Source organism: Ochlerotatus camptorhynchus, unplaced genomic scaffold (genome assembly GCF_037179485.1).
Source record: "Ochlerotatus camptorhynchus isolate MF236.1 unplaced genomic scaffold, CSIRO-AGI_Acam_v1.1 ptg000107l, whole genome shotgun sequence".
NCBI classification, from domain to species: domain Eukaryota; kingdom Metazoa; phylum Arthropoda; class Insecta; order Diptera; family Culicidae; genus Ochlerotatus; species Ochlerotatus camptorhynchus.
The window spans coordinates 466,842-486,757 of NW_027040597.1; the positions used below are offsets into that span (position 1 = coordinate 466,842).

The window sequence follows — 19,916 nt, forward strand, 5'->3', positions numbered from 1 at the left end:
ATATGATGAAAGTGTAATGAACTATATTTTGAAACATAAATACAGTAGCCAAGTGTAGCAGTAGGTTAACTTTTCAATAATAACATATTTCTAAGTACAGCAAAATGAAAACAACATTATTGTCATTTGCCAATTGCAAAATAAAACCAAATTAAGATTCTAATTTGCTAAAGACGTCACAATATGATCCTGATTTCCTCGGATTTGCTATCATTAAGATGTTGAACTTTTCTCGATTATGGCTCGTGTCCTCAAATTCAGGATGGCAGCCAAATCTTGAACCAGATTTGGTGAACTTCGTATTAGCACGCTATGCTATTTCACCTATTCTCGTTTCACCAAAATAGAAACAGCTGCAGTAAATAGGCACTAATAATTTATTTATTGCTAAGGTTGGACGAAAACTTCATAACAGATAACGCAGAGCTTGGAATTGAGATTAATGCACATTCATTGGTAAACTATTTGTATTTCTGTAGAGAATTGAATCAACCTGAATTATTCTTACCAACGCTTTTGAACTCGCAGCATAATGAAAGATCGTTTGCAAACGCAAGATCCATGACTGGTGTCCAAAACACGGTGATTAATTTTGATATTTTGGAATATTTGAGCAAGGCAACGCGATTCGAATTCTTGGATGAACTGAGGATTATGTTAGAAGGCAAATTTTCTTTTGCAAGAGGGAGTTTCAAACACGTAAAATTCAATGACTTCAGTTTTCCTTCGAACGATGAAATAGCACGAGCTGTCGAGAAAGGCAGAATAAGAGCTAAAGAACTTTTGGATTACACAGGACTGGAATGGGAAGAGATGGATTTCGAATGCGTGATTTCGGCTTCAAATCGTAATGATATTTTGCCAATAAATGAAGTTAACGTGGCTGCATTCGACGAGCACATGGAACTTGGAATTGATGAAATAAGGGACACCACTGGAAGTGAAGATCTCGGTGAAGACCTAATCTTCGAAGCAAATACACTATTTAATCAGATAGGATCAGACTTCAACAAAATATGTAAATACACACCAGGTAATAAAAACGCTGAAATAACATTATTTAACATTAATAGATTTTTTTTATTCAGGTGAACAGAAAACACCACGCGGATTCTTCAAAATACTGACTTCTACAGGAGAAGTTATGTTGGCTCGTAAGGGAACCGTAGTGTGGCTACTTTCTACGAAGCATGCAAAGATAAGCAACGATAGACTAATGAGATTTCGTGATACCGGTGATTTGAAACGACCTCTGATCTCAGATGACAATCAAAAGTTTTCGTACATTACCGTTGGTGATTGGTTTATATTTAAAGAAAATCAAAAAAATCTTGCTGCTCAGGTGCTAGGATTTGCATACTTAGATGGAAAATTCAAAAGAGAAAGGGCGTGCAGCCTTAAATCTGTTCCAATTGAAGTTCCAGCTCACGTACGCAATCCTAAAGGAATACCCAGATAACCAGATATCGTATATGAATGCATATTTCAATTCGTAAATGAATAAACATTAAATCAGAATTGTATATCCTTCGAAACGAAGTACATTTGTTGTAATAAAAAAATCAATCGAACGATCATAACTGATTTTAAAACGACTTCATATATGGATCCGTTTTGAAGTATACTTGAAATCCGCACATGTACTCAGAAAATCTTAAAACAATCGTTTAATGATTTTTTTTTTTTTTTTTTTTTTTTTTATAACACGTTTATTTAGAACTCTTTTATCTTAACATCTAGAGACAGTTACAGCATAGATTAAAATCCAGTGCATCTATTGTAAAACTACTGTTGACATCTAAAACAAAGTTTACATAAACGATAAACATTTTTAGAGCCTCGTTTTTCGAATTTCTGTTCGCACTCTTAAATTCAGGTATCATAAACATTTGCAAGGTTACTCTTCGGTTTAAAATTTGCTCCAATTTTGAACGAAGATAATCCCACAGATGGCGTACACGCCTGCATGTAAAGAGCTTATGTTCAAGATCTTCGACCGCATTCTGGCAATGAGCACATATTTCACTATCCGTTCGATTCTGCCTGTAGAACATGGCCGCGTGCGGGATTTTGTTGTTTACCAATAGGTAATACGTTGACTTCTCTTCTGCTGATAGGGTTCAATGCCATATGTTTCGCCAAACTTTAGCCCATTGAACGTTAGGATTTTCTTCCATTACTTTTGGTGTTTTAAGAGAACTACGATAAAAGTTTTCGATACTACTTGCAGAAGGATTCCTTGACACAATTCCGGGGATGTAAGGTAGCTCCTTGCTAATTCTTTTCAGGCATGGATACAATGCAGGGATTCCGTTGACGTTGGGTGGGTTTGCCATCTGCGTAACGAAAGATGATGCAAAAGGAGTTTGTTCTTGGCACATCACAAAGCGATTTAGCAGCAATGCTTTACACTTAAGCCTCGGAAGGTGAAGATTGAGTCCACCTTTTTCTACAGGAAGAGTTAATTGCTCCATTGCTACTCTACAAGGATATCGCCCCCAAATGAACGATCCAATTTGAGATGTCATTCTGGCCACTGCCGGGTTGGAAATACTGAGGACCGATGCCATGAACCACAATCTGGAAGTGATGAACGTGTTTACGAGGATGACCTTTTGGTGAACGCTGAGAACTCGAGGTTTGAAAAGCCACATAAGTTGAGATGATTTTCGAATAACGTCTCCCCAATTGTAATCAATGATGCGTTTCAGAGAGTTGAAGTATACGACGCCTAGGATTTTGACCGATTCATGCGCAGCGAGCCAGTCGCAGTCACGTCTGATATTGCGATGTCTTCCTACGATGATAGATGTTGTTTTAGTAAAATTCAGCACAGCTCCCGAGACAGTTCCAAAGTCCATAAACGCCTTCTTGATTGTATCCAGTTTTGTTTCGTCCATCACAATTATGGATATGTCGTCCGCATAAGCTACAACGAGTTCTAGAGGGTTGTTGCAGATGGAAGTGAGTTTTTCTAGGAGAGGGTGAAGGTAAAGGACGAAAAGGTGCATACTCAGAGGGTCACCTTGACGGACTGAGCGTTGGATGGGGAGCTCGATTGTTAGATTTCCATTCACAAGTACACGAGAATGAGACATGGACATAATATTTTGGACGAGGGACACAAAGTCAGAATTGAATCGCATGCTCCGCATCACAACCAAAAGAAAATTTACATTTACGCGGTCAAAGGCGTGATCTAAGTCAAAAGAGATGAGCCTTCCAGTTCTTTTCTTGCAGTTTATTTCCGCAATTCTATCCTTAATAGCACATACAGCTTCGAAGATGTTTCTTTTGGAGTTGGAGCATTTCTGATTTGGGCTTAATATATTGTTCTCCATCATAACTTTTTCCATTCTTTGCTTTAAAATGCGCGCAAGAATTTTATAATCAAAGTTCAACAGTGATATGGGCCTATATCCTTTGATTGTATCATCGTCACCTTTTTTCTTACAGAGAACTATTACGCCATCCATGAATTTCTTCATTATGTTGCCACGTAGTGCTTCATTGATGATGAGATTTAGCTGGCGGTGAATTATTTCGAAAGTTTTCATATAAAATTCTTTTGGCAGGCCGTCGCATCCAGGAGATTTTCTTGAAGCGCTGGATTTAATGGCAAAGAAGATTTCTTGGGTGGTAATTTCGTCCATAGCTTGCATGTTTGATGCAGAATTTTCAGGAATAACGCGATTACTTGGAAAATTTGTATTATCTGGCAAATTTTCAGCAGAGTAAAGTTCCTGAAAATATTGACAGACGTGCCTTTCGACTTCAACAGAACTTGTCAAGTGATGGTTCCCTTGCCGTATTCTATGTATTGTGCTTTTATTTCGACGCTGAAGACGGTCCCCAAGCTGGAAGGCGGAAATTTTCTCACCTGCAATATATTGGTCATTAATTCGTACAAAAACTTTTGAGAAATTGCTTTGCAGATGAAGCATCTGAGCTTTGATTTTGTTTACTTCGGATATTCCTTGCGAATTTTGGTACAAATTTTCATACGCTTCACGAAGCTTACAGTACAGTAATTCATTGCTAGCATGAAATCCTCGAAATGCAAGATTGGTCTTCCATTTGAAAAAGCTTAGAGTTCTCGGCTTGGCACATTCAATCCACCATCTCATCCAGCTGTCATAATTTCTTCTTTCTCTGAGCCATCGATTCCATTGAACCTCATACTCTTCAAGGTTTTCGGTAGTCAGGACATGTGGGCGAATCGACCAGAAACCACGGCCGTGTGGTTTACCTAGATCTGGAAGGCAGCATCTCACTTTGTATGCTTTATGGTCAGAAAAGGGTGTAACGAGATACTCAGACGTGCGAAGATGCGGAACAAGGGCATGTGATACATACATTCTATCTATACGCGAAGCACAATTAGGGCGGACGAAGCTAAATGCAATTTGGTTTCTATGGAGATGGTCCCAACTATCGCACAGCTGGAGATTATCCATAAGTTGTTTGAGGGCTAGACTGTAGTTATTGGACCCGGTTGCATCTTTGGTCGATACAACACAGTTGAAATCCCCACCTAGCACTAGATGGGACAGAGAGCTTTGTAAGTAGTGAGGGAGAGTGTGTCTGAAGAGGAACTCACGAGAGGACGCATTTTGAGAGCCTGAATGAGCATAAACATTGCAAATAGTTATAGAATTGTCAACAGTTACGGTGAGAATTCGACTGTCGAGGCTGCGCTGAATATTGGAAATAGGTATGTGAGGTTTGAGGGCTATGGCAGTACCTCTTTTGGCGTTATCGACGTTTGTGATCACATTAAAGCCTGGTATGGACATATGGGGATTTTCGACTTCTTGTAAAAGAATGATATCAAAATCCATCAAACGAATAAATGTACACAAGGACTGAATTTTATTTACATTAGACATAGCACTAATATTGATGCATCCAATATTGTAGCTCAGAGGAGAGTTATTCATTTCACTTAGGGCGTAATATTCATTTTGTTAGAGAGTGGGTGACCGATTACCCGCGGTCTACTCGGGATTAGCTGTAGGATTGCTTTGGTTGGTGGTGGTTTCGGGGGTTCATTTAGATTGTCTAGTTTTTGTTTTTTGTACGTTTAGAACGTTTAACTGTTTGAAATGATCCATTTTCACGGGACGAATCACAACTTTCACTGTCGGAAATCAACATCGAGATATTACTTGGATTCGATACTTTGGATGGGACTTTGAAGGTACTCACTGAACTCGTTGTAGTTTCAGCATGTTGTTGTTTTTCAGGCTGAGGGGCCCGCTCATGTGGAGTACTTCGTGCAGTCTTCTCATGTGGGTCAATTCCGCTTTCATCCTCACGTCCTTCCGCTGCCAGTTGTACGTTGCTGTGATCGTTGCTTGTGGTGGTGTCGTCGACGGGTTGAGCAGATGAGTGAGGTGTAGAGGCATTGTTGGTATCTGGAGCAGTTGTAATCGATGGTGGTCGCACCGGGCCCAGAGATACGAAGTTGGGCAACAGTGTTGGTGCGGAACTCTTGTTGCTTCCTACTACATGGGCAAAACTAGTTGATGGATTGTTGTTTGCTTGGGTATTGCTGGACTGTGCTGCTTGGATCAATCGATTGTTGAGATCAACCTTTTGTCCCAAAAGCTTTTTGTTCTCCACACAAGTAGAGCCTTGGTGAGACGGATTTGCGCAATGACGGCACGTTTGGAGTTGGTTACGATAGGTAACCAACGTTTGCTCACCTTGAATGGTTACGAAGGATTTGATGTGGCGCTTTAGTGCCATTTCCACGATACGCACACCTGTTGGAATTCCTTTGAGTGCAAAGTCCTCACCCCAGACCACATCCTTGATTGCCTTCACGTCTCCAAACTGCTTAAGAAAAACAACAATTTCCTCATTCCGAACGTTTTCGGATAGATCATGGATCTTGACTTCGGTGCCACCGTCATCCATGAACAGGCGCACCTTCACCTTCGTCTTGTTGACCTCGAGTTCATGTTTTTCATGATGCTGCTCAACAACATCCTGAGCACATTGTAGATCACGGCACTTCACATGCGCACAGTTTTGTGCATGATTCATTTGCAAACGAACGACATGTTCCACGGTCAGTCCAAGAGTCTTATGCACAAACGTGTGGATTTCTTCAAACGACGGACGTTTGGGAAAATTTGAGAAGTCGATCTTGAATGTGTTCTCACGAGGACGCACTGAAGCCATAGTCACTATGTAGGCACAACGTTTGCAAATTGTAAAGATTTTCGTCAGGCAATACTGACGCGAAAACGATTTTCACACACCGAGGTGCGCGCACGAGAAAAAAAAACTCCGAATGCTTTAGATACGTCTGGTTTCGGCAAGAGCTTGAACCTAACTATGAATGATATATAGTCACAGGACAATAAGTGCTCAAGATCATATTATGATACAGCGATAATCTTAACTAAGTTGAAAAGTCATCATATATAATTCGAATTAAAGTTTCATCTACAATTAAGTGCACTATTAGCCGCAACACTTGTTGTTGTTGATTTCATTTGTGTATATGAGAAGTAACCGTCATAACTGTTACAACTACGAGGCGTTAACATGTTTAACATAATTATGAAAAACAAGTTAAAGAAAATAAGAAAACGCGGTACTTACAGTCGCTTGCTAAGAAAACATCGTGATCTTTATAAGGAAGCTTTCTTAAATACTAATTTCGTCAATACCAACGATCAGGATAGTGCCGGGAATACCACTTACCAGACTAGTGTACCAGAAGTTGTTCAAAATCCCACAGAAGACATTGATACGCACGATGAAAATATGTTTACTCATGAACATGACCATGAAGGTAAACGTACAATATGCTTTTATAGTTGTAACTTCTTTTCTAATATGAATTTGTAGTCGAAAGAAATATCGTTTCAGATATTCGAAAGTGGTCAACTGATCATCAAATTTCACAGTTAGCGTTGAAATCACTCATAGATGTACTCAATACTAACCTAGGACTAGATCTTCCAAAAGATCCGCGTTCAATCATGAGGACACCAAGAAACTTGCAAATTCGTGCAATGGGCGAACATGGTCAATATTGGCACCAAGGGTTCGAGATGTGCTTCAAGAGGATATTCTGTGATATAACAACTCCTATGTCTGTTTCGGTTAATGTGGACATCGACGGTTTATCCATCTATAAAAGCACAACGAAGAATTTCTGGCCAATCTTATGCAATATCCACGAGTTTCCTAGCATTCAGCCAATCGTCGTAGGAATATTCTATGGAACTGGAAAACCGAAAGATAATAATGAATTCTTAAATCCCTTTATCGACCAACTCCTTCCGCTGTTGGAATCCGGAATCGCCATAAATGGACACAAAATAACGGTTAACATTCGTTGCTTCATATGCGACACCCCAGCCAGATCATTCATCAAAGGAGTAATAAACTTCAATGGGAAATATGGTTGTATAAAATGTACTACAAAAGGCCGATACAGCCACATTTCAAGGACCATGACATATCCACAATTAGATGCACCAAAAAGAACTGACGAAGAATTCCGTTCGATGGCATATCCAAACCATCAGCGAAATAGCACACCATTGGTAAAATTACCAATTGATATGATTAGAGATGTCATTGTAGGAGATTCATTGCATTTGCTAGAACTAGGTGTGATGAAAAAACTTCTTACTAGTTGGCGTACGGGTTCGATGTCCAGGAACACAAAGTGGAGTTGTGCTCAGAAGAAGGAAATATCCAATATTCTAGTTAATATTAAATTTCCTATCGAAATTCATCGCCAAATGCGGTCACTAGACTATGTCGCTCTTTGGAAAGGACTGGAGTACCGACATTTTTTTAACTATGTTGGCATAGTTTTGCTGAAAGATTACCTCCATGAGAAATACTATGACCACTTTATTTTCCTTTTTTGTGCAGTTCGAATTTGTTCCGCTCACAAATACGGGAATGTTATTCCAGTAGCTAGATCATTACTGCTAGATTTCATTGAAAACTATAAATCATTATACGGTGTTGAATACGTAACTAGCAATGTTCATAACCTATGTCACATAGTCGATGAAGTTGAACATTTTGGACCGTTACCATGTCTCTGTGCGTATCCATTCGAAAACTACATGCATTCCTTAAAAAAGTTAGTTCGAACAGGGCCTAATCCATTGGCGCAAGTTGCAGCTAGAATATCAGAGTCAATGATTGCTGCTAGCTCCAAAAATGCAAAGTTTTCAACAAATCAGAAACCATTTCATGTAACAGTCGAACAAAAAGGACCAAAAAATAAATTAATATTTTCAAATTTCACGCTTTGCAATGATTTCAAAGACAAATGATTTTTAACAAAACAATTTGAACTAGTAGGCTTTTCAGGAAGTATACACAAAGAAACAGAATTGCTCATTGAAGGTCAGAAAGTTAAGTTTAAATGCGATTTCTTCCAAAAACCGTTCAAATCATCGTTTCTTCATATTTATATTACGAAGCTTAATTCAGGAAACTTATCTAAAACAAGTTATTATAAAAGCAATAACCTTTTTTGCAAATTAGTGCCACTCATCAGAAACGAAGGGGTGGTATTTATACCTTTAATCCATACTATTCAGTGACGAAGATTCAATTGTGATATCGTTGGTATCAAATAAAGTATTTAAACATGTATTTGTTTTTTTTTTTGCTTGTTCATTTTTATTTATTTGTTTTATGTTACAGATAACAATGGATTGAAAAAATAATATTCTGTTCACTCCTCATATTTTCAACAATCAATCATAAAATCATTCATCTTCAGTGCTACTTCCGGTTTCACTCCCTCCGCTGTTTGACTCTACTTCATCCTCTTCGCTTTCACCATCCGAACTATCACCAGCATCCTGTTTGACGTTTTCGGAAACATCAGTGTCATTCGAGTTTCGTGAAATCTCCTCGTTTGCTGTGTCGAGAGTAGGTGCGTTAGACTTGTGGCCGTGTCGTTGTCTACATGCTGACTTACGAAGCTGACGATTGGTGGACCGGGATTTGCAATAGCGAAACAAGCGATTTCGACAAAACATCTCCAGTTTATTTGCAGTATACGATGGATCTCCAATCTGTACAATACTGCAAAGAAGTTGGGTCACATTTCCATATTCACGGAAACCCCTTTTCGCTTTATTGCTGCGGCTGATTCCAGTCCATGTCATCTTCGTCCAAAATGCACGTGTGAACAGGCAATCGACTACGGTGCAGCAAGCGTTGTCACCTTTGTCGTTGTAGGCATCGGGGATGATAATTTTCGAAAAGTATTCCAACTGAAAAGAATAATTTTTAAATGCGTTTACAATTTTTTTTTTTTTTTCAAAGAGAAACGTACTTACATATTTTCGACACAACTCTTCGTTTTTTTTTTTTTTAACTCTTTATTTGTTCCAAATTCAAAATAAATTACATTTCATTTTAACCTAGGTGCTCCAATTACTGCAGTAACGTACCAGCCTTAATTGTTATGATATATATCTAAGTGTTTTTACATTGTTCATGTCTTGGCAATCCAGTATTTTAAACAGGTTTTTTAACCTGCATGTCAGTATAACAATTGATATCTTAAAACTAAAAACTAAAACTAAATCTTATCTAATCGTTGTTAATCGTTGCAATTGAGGATTGCAACGATTTTTGCCTGAAATTATTAATTATTTTGTTGGACATTTGTGCTAAAGTCTCAACATTCGAAATTCTATGTACTTCGGTTGTACTGTACCAGGGAGGCAACTTCAAAATCATTTTCAGAATTTTGTTCTGAATCCTTTGAAGTGCTTTTTTCCTGGTAGTGCAGCAACTAGACCATATTGGCACAGCGTAAAGCATGGCCGGTCTAAAAACTTGTTTAAATATTAGAAGTTTATTCGTCAGGCAAAGTTTGGATTTCCTGTTTATAAGAGGATACAAACATTTTATATATTTGTTACATTTGGCTTGAATGCCCTCAATGTGATCTTTAAAAGTTAATTTTTGGTCAAGTATTAATCCAAGATATTTCACTTGGTTTGACCAGGAAATTGGAACTCCGTTCATAGTGACTATGTGACTACTACTAGGTTTCAAAAACGAAGCTCTAGGCTTATGTGGAAATATTATAAGTTGAGTTTTGGAAGCGTTGGGAGAAATCTTCCATTTTTGTAAATAAGAAGAGAAAATATCTAAACTTTTCTGCAGTCTGCTGCAAATAACACGAAGACTTCTTCCTTTAGCGGAAATGCCTGTGTCATCAGCGAACAAAGATTTGTGGCAACCCTGAGGCAAATCAGGGAGGTCCGAAATGAAAATGTTATACAATATAGGCCCAAGAATGCTACCCTGAGGAACTCCTGCCCTAACAGGTAGTCGATTAGATTTGGAATTTTGATAATTTACTTGAAGAGTTCTGTCAGTTAAATAATTTTGAACTAATTTCATAATATAAAGTGGAAAATTAAACTTTTTCAATTTAGCAATCAAACCTTCATGCCAAACACTGTCAAATGCTTTTTCTATGTCTAGAAGAGCAACTCAAGTTGAGTGGCCTTCAGATTTGTTTGAACGAATTAAATTGTTAACTCTTAAGAGTTGATGAGTAGTTGAATGCCCATGGCGAAATCCAAACTGCTCATCTGCAAAAATTGAGTTCGTATTGATGTGAAGCATCATTCTATTTAAAATTATCTTTTCAAAAAGTTTACTTATTGAAAAAAGCAAACTTATTGAACGGTAGCTAGAAGCTTCAGCTGGATTTTTATCCGGCTTCAAAATTGGAACAACTTTTGCATTTTTCCATTTATCAGGAAAGTATGCCAAATGGAAACATCTGTTAAATAATTTTACCAAGAAAGACAAGGTACTCTCTGGGAGTTTTTTGATGAGGATATAGAAAATTCCATCATCACCTGGAGCTTTCATATTTTGAGAATTTTTAGTTATAGACCTTACTTCGTCCAAATCAGTCCCCCAGGAATCATCAAAAATATTTTCCCGAGAGAAAATATTCAGAAAATCCCGAGCAACCTGATTCTCAATAGGACTAGTAAGACCCAAACTGAAATTATGGGAACTCTCGAATTGCTTAGCAAGTTTCTGAGCTTTTTCCAAATTTGTGATCAAAATTTTACCACCTTCTTTAAGCGCTGGAATAGGCTTTTGAGGTTTTTTCAAATTTTTTTGTGAGTTTCCAAAAGGGTTTGGAACTCGGGTCTAATTTAGAAATATTATTTTCAAAAGTTTTGTTCCTCAGGGCAGAGAATCGCTTTTTAATTTGTTTTTGCAAATCCCGCCAGATAACTTTCATGGCAGGATCGCGTGTTCTTTGATATTGTCTCCTACGGACATTTTTAAGACGGATCAAGAGCTGAAGATCATCGTCTATTATAATTGAATCGAATTTAACCTCGCATTTTGGTACTGAGGCAGCTCTTGCTTCAACTATAGAAGTAGTCAGAGATTCAAGAGCATAATTAATTTCATCTTTGGTTTGCAAAGGAATGTTTGGATCGAAGTTATATTCCATAAATGTTCGATACCGCTCCCAATTAGCTCTATGGTAATTGAAAGTAGAGCTGTTGGGATTAGAAATTATTTCTTGGGATATTTCAAAAGTTACTGGAAGGTGATCAGAACCGAAGTCAGCATGGGTAACCAATTGGCTACAAAGATGACATGAATCAGTTAAGACCAAATCAATAGTTGAGGGATTTCTCGCAGAAGAAAAGCATGTTGGGCTGTTTGGATATTGAATAGTGTAATAACCTGCAGAACAATCATCAAACAGAATATTACCATTGGAATTGCTTTGGGCATTATTCCATGAGCGGTGTTTTGCATTAAAATCACCAATAATGAAGAATTTAGACCTATGACGGGTAAGTTTCTGGAGGTCACCCTTGAGAAAATTCTTTTGCTGGCCTACGCATTGGAATGGCAAATAGGCAGCTATAAACGTAAGTTGTGCAAATTTTGTTTCAACAGAAACCCCCAAAGTTTCAAAAACTTTGGTTTCAAATGAAGAAATAATTTTATGTTTGATTCGTCTATGAACAATGATGGCAACGCCACCACAGGGTCCATCAAGACAATCATTTCTATAAATCAAGTAATTTGCGTCCTTCTTAACCTTATGGGCAGGTTTAAGGAACGTTTCAGTTATAACGGCAATATGCACGTTATGAACTCTCAAAAAGTTAAATAGCTCGTCTTCATTATCTTTAAGAGATCGAGCATTCCAATTTACAATATTTAATGCTTTAAAATCCATTACTGAATTTTAAAGTCATGACAATATTATTTGCAAATTTTACTCCAGTTTGAATAGCATCAAACATGGAGTTAGATTTAAACATATCAGAAATCATGTCAATTAATGAACTCTGTAAAAATTCCATTTTGGGGGCAGTAATGCTTCCTAAGTCAAAATTGTCAAAATTTCCGTTAGAACGTTGGTTAGTATTTTGATTTCTACCCGGTGCAATAGCAGCATAGGTAGCTCCCTTAACTCGCTGAACATTGTTAGCAGCGAGGGGAGTAGGTACAGATGAAACATTTGAAGCAGGGGAGATATTTGTACCTACGGGTACGAATGTAGAATTTGTTCCTCGCTGACCGTTGTTAACAGCAGAGGAATTTGTACCTGGTCGGAAACGTGGAGCGTTTCCTACCTGACGGTTAGAACGAGATTGTAGGATCGCTTTGCGAGTCTTACATTCCCAAAAATTGGATTTGTGGTTTTCACCACAATTTGAACATTTAAATTTCTTAGGATCTTCCTTCACAGGACAGTCGTCCTTTGCGTGAGAGGAATCACCACAATTCATGCATTTAGCTGGCATGTAGCAATTTTTAGTTCCGTGACCCCATCCCTGGCACTTACGGCACTGAGTGAGGTTTTGGAAATTTCCTCCAGTCTTCCTGAAGTGTTCCCACTTCACTCGGACATGGAGCATAAGGCTAGCTTTTTCTAAGGCCTTAATGTTGTTTAGTTCACTAGACTTGAAGTGAACTAAATAAAAATCATTAGAAATCCCGTTGCGCGAATCGCCAGGACGGGATTTCATTTTCATTTTGATTACTTGGAGTGGCACAACTCCAAGTAATTTTGCCAGTTCATCTTTGATCTGATCCAGGGATTCACCACTGGGCAGTCCTTTCATGACAACCTTGAACACACGTTCAGTTTTGGTGTCGTAAGTAAAAAAATTGTGCTTCTTCTCAGTAAGATACTTGAGAAGACATTTAAATCCGTCCAAGGTTTCAGCCAATACACGGCATTCACCCCGACGTCCAATTTGTAGTGAAAACTTAACTTTCACGAAATTCAAAAGTTCCATGCGAAGAGCATGGAAATCGGTAGTGGTTATCACAATAGGGGGAATCTTTTCCTTCTTGGCATTAAGCCGGGAAAGTTTACTAGAATTTTTCTTGGATGATGGATCATTCTCATCATCCGTGAGCAAATCAAATTGATTACTCAAATTAATTTCATCAGAAGGGGGGTCAAGAGTTTGCCCCTTTCTTTTGCGTTTAGGCGCCATGGCGGCAGTAAATTTTTATCCAAATCGACTTCCAAGCAGATTACTATAAGAATCTGAAGGATCGAAGAGGAATTTTCCAAATCGATATCCAAGAAGGATTACCTCGGGTAGGGTCCAAACAAGGATCGAAGAGGAATAAGAGTTGAACAAGGTAGAAAATTTTTACAGGTTGAGCACTGAAAAGTGCTGTTTAAATTTGTTGTAGCTTTAGGTAGTAGTAACACTTCCTTCAGCAAAAAGCAAATAGATCCGCACGGCAAGAGAGCACGATGCGGACTGACACAACTCTTCGTTGTTTAGCTTTATGTTCCACTGGATTAGCTCGTCTTCAGTGTTGATACGGGAATGCCTCTCCACCGAATCACCAGGTTTCAGTTTTTTTTAATCATCCTTTCTTTGAATTTCCAACAAGGCAGCAAAGCGGGCAAAGTTGATTTGAAAGCTTGTTTCAACCACTTTCTCAACAGTCGCTTCGATGAACACCTTCAAGTCAGCCTTCATCTGTTCGTAGCTCATCGATCCTATCAAATTTAAGAAAAATAATTAACCACTGTTATTGTTGCAATAATTCACACCCCTGCCCCTGCATTTACCTGCTATTTGAAGGTTGGCCATGTTGGCGTTCTCAACTGAAGGCGTAAAATACATGACACCATCCTGATTTACGTATAGGGGCTCAGAATCATATTCTACCGGATGTGTCGGAGACGATCCTGTAAAAAAAAAAGAAAAAGTAGATGTCCAATTCTTATTTACAACTACTATCTTAATAAAATACCCGTCAACATCTTAGTTGTGATAGGTAGCTGGTTCATTGGAACATGACTGCTTGACCCCACTTGTTGCACTGACTGAACTGAAATTGGCAGTACGACGGAGGCGATATTCGACTACATAACGAGAGCACGATTAGGTTGAACGGATTGCATAGTAGCAGCAGTTGGGTGTAGAAGAGCAGCAGCGTTCAAGTTTTCAGCCGAATGCATAAGCTCAGCAACAGTATCAGGAGCAGTAGCAACATTGGAAAGCGCAGAAGCAGTACCAGCATTTCGTTGCACAATCGCAGCAGCAGTTGGGAGTTGATACGGAGAAACGTTTTGATACCTGGATGACATGGTACCAGGATGCCCAGGAGCCAGGGTGCTTGGAATATTTGCAAAAGCAGCATTTGGTTGAAAGAGTTCAGCAGTGTCCAAATTCTCATCAGGAACGTCATCATCATGCACGAGTATAGTGGCCTGAGGATGCAGAGCTGGTTTTCCATGTTTTGCTGAATTTTCATTAGCGTCCGAAAAAACTTTCCGCTTCTTACGACTACAATATGAAAGGTTGGATTTGTTTTTACTCATTTGCACTACCAAAAACCTGTAAAAACGTCTAGCTTACCTTGCACCATCATGTTGTAATCTTTTGAGGTTACTGGCTTCGGCTTTTTGGTCGGTTTGAGGCGCTTCCGCTTGCTATCTACATCGGATACTTCCCGCTTCGAGAGCTCCTCAGCTGCTCCTTCCGCCAGGTGATGTTCTTTGAATGTTTTGTAAACAATAACAGCAATCTTTTTTGTGGGTCCATTATAGTCCTGTCCGCTGACACGCAGAGCTTCAATCTTCACATTCGGAAGTTTTGGCCAAAATAGAAAACTTTTCTTCACCCATCCAGATGGCACAGCCATCACTTTGAATTTTTGGTTTTCGATGAACTGGACAACAGAATACATCTGAAATCAATTAAAATGATTTAAATTTATACTTTTTCACGATTCGATAATGATGCTTACCTTCTCGGGATTGATCAAATTAAAACACACTCGGAAACAAACAAGGATGAAACATTGCTGCAAAAAACGGCGCCGATTCAACTTAATTCGTTTACTTCGATTTGTCAGAGCTGTCAGTATTATTTATGGTCATTTCCAGTTGAGTAAATTTATCAATTATTTTAAATGGATGTGTCTTACGATTGTAGAGGCATTTATTTATGCATTTCACAAAACTTATTATATATTTGAATAAATTCAGAGTTCTGCTTTCATAATGTAATTAAATCATAAAAAATTCAACATTATTTGTTTATTTGTGTATTTAATAATTCAACTGACAATTAATGTCTTAATGAATAAAACTTAATCTAAATAGTTATGGTCAACGAAACGAAAACGGTCAAGTAACCGGTGACGAAACACATTTGCTGATACGTTAAAGTCAAATTCGCAATAAAAGTAGTTAAATTGTCGGCTGATTGCACGAATTGGCTCATTCTGCGTATAATTTCTGCCTCGTGGCTCCAAAAACAGAAATTCGCGTTGACGAAGAGGTCTCTCAGGAGCATACATATTTAGCTGGGCCAGCAACGTTGGACAGTCGATGTCACCCATGAGAAGCTTTCCAGCAAACATAGCTTGAGCGACCGTCCGTCGCACCACTAGCGGTTCGATGCCCAGAAGACGGCAACGCTCCTCGTACGGTGGCAGGTTCGATGAGTCAAGCCAGTTCAAGAAACGAAGAGCATATCTCACAAACTTTCGTTGAACAGATTCGATTCTAACGATCCAAGTGGCTTGGAAAGGGCACCATACAACTGCACTTGATTCTAATATAGACCGCACAAGTGAGCAGTAAAGTGATCTGAGGCATAACGGGTCCCGGAACTCATTGGCAATTTTGAAAATAAAACCCAGTTGGCGATTGGCTCGGGAAATGATGTCGTTATAATGGATTTTGAAGGTGAGTCCGCAGTCCAGAGTAACACCGAGATCCTTTATTTGTTCTACACGGGCAATGCAACGTCCAAAGAGCACATAGTCAAACATAATTGGTTCGTTTTTACGGTGATAGGAGATGACGTTGCATTTTTCGATGCTCAGGCCCATCAAATTTCTCGTGCACCAGTCAGCGAAAATACATAGCATATGCTGGAGATCCCAACAGTCCGAGAGGATTTTGATAATTTTGTAGATTTTGGCGTCATCTGCGTAGAAAAGACGACATCCAGATGGTAACAACAGAGCGATGTCGTTTAAAAAGATCGAAAACAGCAGAGGTCCCAGGTTGCTGCCTTGCGGGACTCCCGAGTTGTTGGAGAAAACATTTGAATCTGTCGCGCCAATCTTGACTCGTACAGAGCGATTCACTAAGTACGATCTGAACCATTTCACAGCCGTAGACGAGACACCTAGTATCTCCAACTTAGCAAGCAGGATTTCATGATCCACCCTGTCAAAAGCGGCTTTTAAGTCCATGTATGCAGCATCAACTTGCCATCCAGCATCCAAGCTTCGCAGACAGTCAGAGGTAAACTGCACCAGGTTCGTGGAAACCGATCGCTTGGGGTAAAAACCATGTTGGTCCGTATCGATATAATTTTTACAGCACATAAACAGAGCATCTTTTACAATAATCTCGAAAAGTTTAGAGCAGGCGCACATGGAGGAAATCCCACGATAATTAGCGACATTCCGTTTGTCTCCTTTTTTGTGAATTGGAAACAGATAGGAAAGCTTCCAGCGGGAGGGGAATTCACTTTGCTGTGCCGAGAAATTAAAAAGTCGCGCAAGTGGAAGGCAGAGGTTGACTGCACATCGTTTTAAAACTGACGAGGGAATTCCGTCAGGACCAGCGGCGAATGAGTTCTTCATTTTGCGTGTTGCGGCTATCACCATGTCTTCAGTGATGTGAGGTATGTCAAAACTAAAAACATCACGTGGCATCCCGGAGGTTGCGACCAACACCTGTGTCGGTGAAGCGGAAAAATCGTGGAAGACTTGTTTGAATTGACGAGCAAACAAGCTGCATTTTTCACTTTCGCTGCAGGCCGTATCATCTCCGAGGAACATGGAACAAGGCAGCCCGGATTCTTTCCGTTTTGAATTTACAAACGACCAAAAACCTTTCGGGTTCGACCGAAGGTTCGCTTCCGTGCGTCTCACGTGCCGATTATAGAGGAAGTGGCTGTAGTTTCGATAGCGACGACTTGCGAATTTAAACTGTTGCTTGTAGAACGGTAAGCGAGAGCTGCAGTACCTTCGGAGTGCGGCGGAGCGCTGACGTTTTAGTTTACGTAGGCGTGGGTTCGACCATGGAGGCTTCTGCGGGGGACGTCTTGCTGGGACAGTGTGGAAAATAACTTCTTCCAGCGCAGAGCTGAAACAATCCACAGCATCATTGACACTAGCGGCCGTTTCGATACAGTGCCAATCTATTTCCGCAAGCGCATTGTTCAATGCAGTGTAATCAGCCCGGCGAAAGTCCAGAAAGCAGCACTCGGAAAACGGTATATATTCAATTGGAGTGGATAAACTTAGTGACACGACGAGAGCGGGATGGTCGGCATCTAGATCGATCAGTGGCTCGACCGGTAGAGAAACAGAAGTGTCTGGTAATGCTGAGTCATTTGCCAGAACAAGATCTAACAAACGTCCATTACGGTTGGGAAAAATGTTCGCCTGAGTGAACCCATGAATGTTAAATCCGTCCAGAAGTTCACAGCAAGCAACCGGCCTATGCGATAGCAGAGGATCAATGAATGGTGTGCCACTGTCAGAGAAACGCCACTGTAAACCAGCTTGGTTGTAGTCGCCAAATAGGAGAGCGGGAGAATTGGGGCACAATTGAGACGAAATCGAGCCCAACGAATTAACGTGCTCATGGATGATCGTGCAGTCGTTTTTTCGATCGGGGGGTAGGTAGACTGCGCCTACACTGAGCTTGGTTCTTGGCAGATTCACAACAATCCAGATTTGCTCTAGCAGACTTGAAATGGGCGAGGTACTTACATAGCTGGTCAGTTTCGTTGTGACGGCGATCAGAACCCCACCACCACGCAATTTTTGACTGTTTAGGGGAGAGCGGTCGGTTCTGAAGACGGAATAATGCGATCCAAATAGCTGCGGTGAGTAAATCCGGTCATCCAGCCACGTTTCTGTCAGAACAATCAAATCGTACTCAACCTCCAAGACAGCCAGGTAAAACGGGTCGATTTTAGTCCGCAGCCCACGCACATTTTGGTAGTAAATCCGGAGACCACTCAAGATGCCACTACGCGAACTGGAAGTTGAAGGGAAATCAGGTACCGAAAGTTCGAAATCGCAATTATACTCGCCAGGAGTTGCAGGCCGGAAGCCCCCGATACCACCACCGACCACAGGACCGGGACGATGACGATGGCGGATGTCAGCAGCAAGCGCGACTGGGTCGGGGGGCTCGGGAGCTTCCTTAGTGCCTGTTTTAGGGTGTCCCGGATCCGATGAAGTTGTGGCGATGGTGTCAACAGCTGGAGAAACGTAGCACGCTAGTTTTTTGCCGAATCAATAAACTCGCGAAACTGTAATCCGGCAGGCCAGGAATCCGGATCGAGTGCAGCATCTTTCAAACAAGGATCCAAACCGATCTTGAATGACACAAATGTCATACTGGATACGACTTTTCCTCTGGGAACCAAACGCACCACATCGACAGGTTCAGTTAAGCTCAAGCAGCGTGACACAATACTCTGCACGTCGTTATCGGTGATGAGCGGGTTCAGGCGAGAAAGATATAGCCAGAATTTCTCCGGAGGTGTACTAGGAGCAATAGAGGGAACGGAAAGACCACTCAAGTCAATTGTTTTCGTTCCATTTACGGTTGGCACGTCAATATCAGGCCGGTCTTCACGACGGCGTTTTGCACCCGGTTTGGGCCAAACTGGTGTAGCACTCAGTGACGGGTTGCGTTGTGGATTAGCAGAGAAATTGTCGACTTTTTTACTTAGCTCAGCCACGGCATCATGCAGTTGCCGAACCTGATCTGGCAACGAAGCAAGCGAGGGGGGTTGCATTTGTTGTTGCTGCTGATCGTCGATGAAACAGCGGATAGAGCGGCCCTGTAGAACCCCACGACAGGAATTGCAAACGAAGAGTATCTTTCCAGCTGATAATGGTTCCTTCAGATTGCGGATATTAATACCGCAACACTGCTGGCTGATGTGGTAGAATGTTTCGCAAAAACCACAGCGCAGCGGCTCGAGCTCGTTGATAACGAGCTGACATTCTCCGCATTGTTTTTGGTCCATTCTGCTTTGACGGAGCTGCACAGTGAAAAGATGGAGACGGGTCGGGATTCGATGATGCGAGGATGATGTGTATTACAGCAAACGACAGCACGAAATTTATCGATATTCCACACGCTTCGGAGAGATTGTCGAAAATAGTATTGCTTACGCACAATTTTGAACATTAAAAACCGGATATACAGAAACCATTGTGAACATGTTTATATGAAAATCGGCATCACTGTTAGTTATGGAACACACATTCATAATTACGTTTAATTTGAATCACATTATATCGTAGGGATGTGTGAACAAAATCAGATTATTGGTAAAGAGATACTTTGAAAAGAAATACGATTGCAAATGTGTTATTTG

At 40.3% G+C, this 19,916-nt stretch overlaps 1 protein-coding gene and 1 pseudogene across 1 annotated transcript; both read right to left on the minus strand.

Annotated features, from left to right (window-relative positions):
- Positions 1-8,759: 8,759 nt before the first annotated feature.
- LOC135699358 (uncharacterized) lies at positions 8,760-14,530 on the minus strand (annotated as a pseudogene).
- A 4,273-nt stretch (positions 14,531-18,803) lies between these two features.
- On the minus strand, positions 18,804-19,562 carry LOC135699359 (uncharacterized). The gene has a single exon (XM_065219602.1). The coding sequence runs from the start codon at positions 19,560-19,562 to the stop codon at positions 18,804-18,806; it is 759 nt and encodes a 252-aa protein (XP_065075674.1).
- Positions 19,563-19,916: the final 354 nt, after the last annotated feature.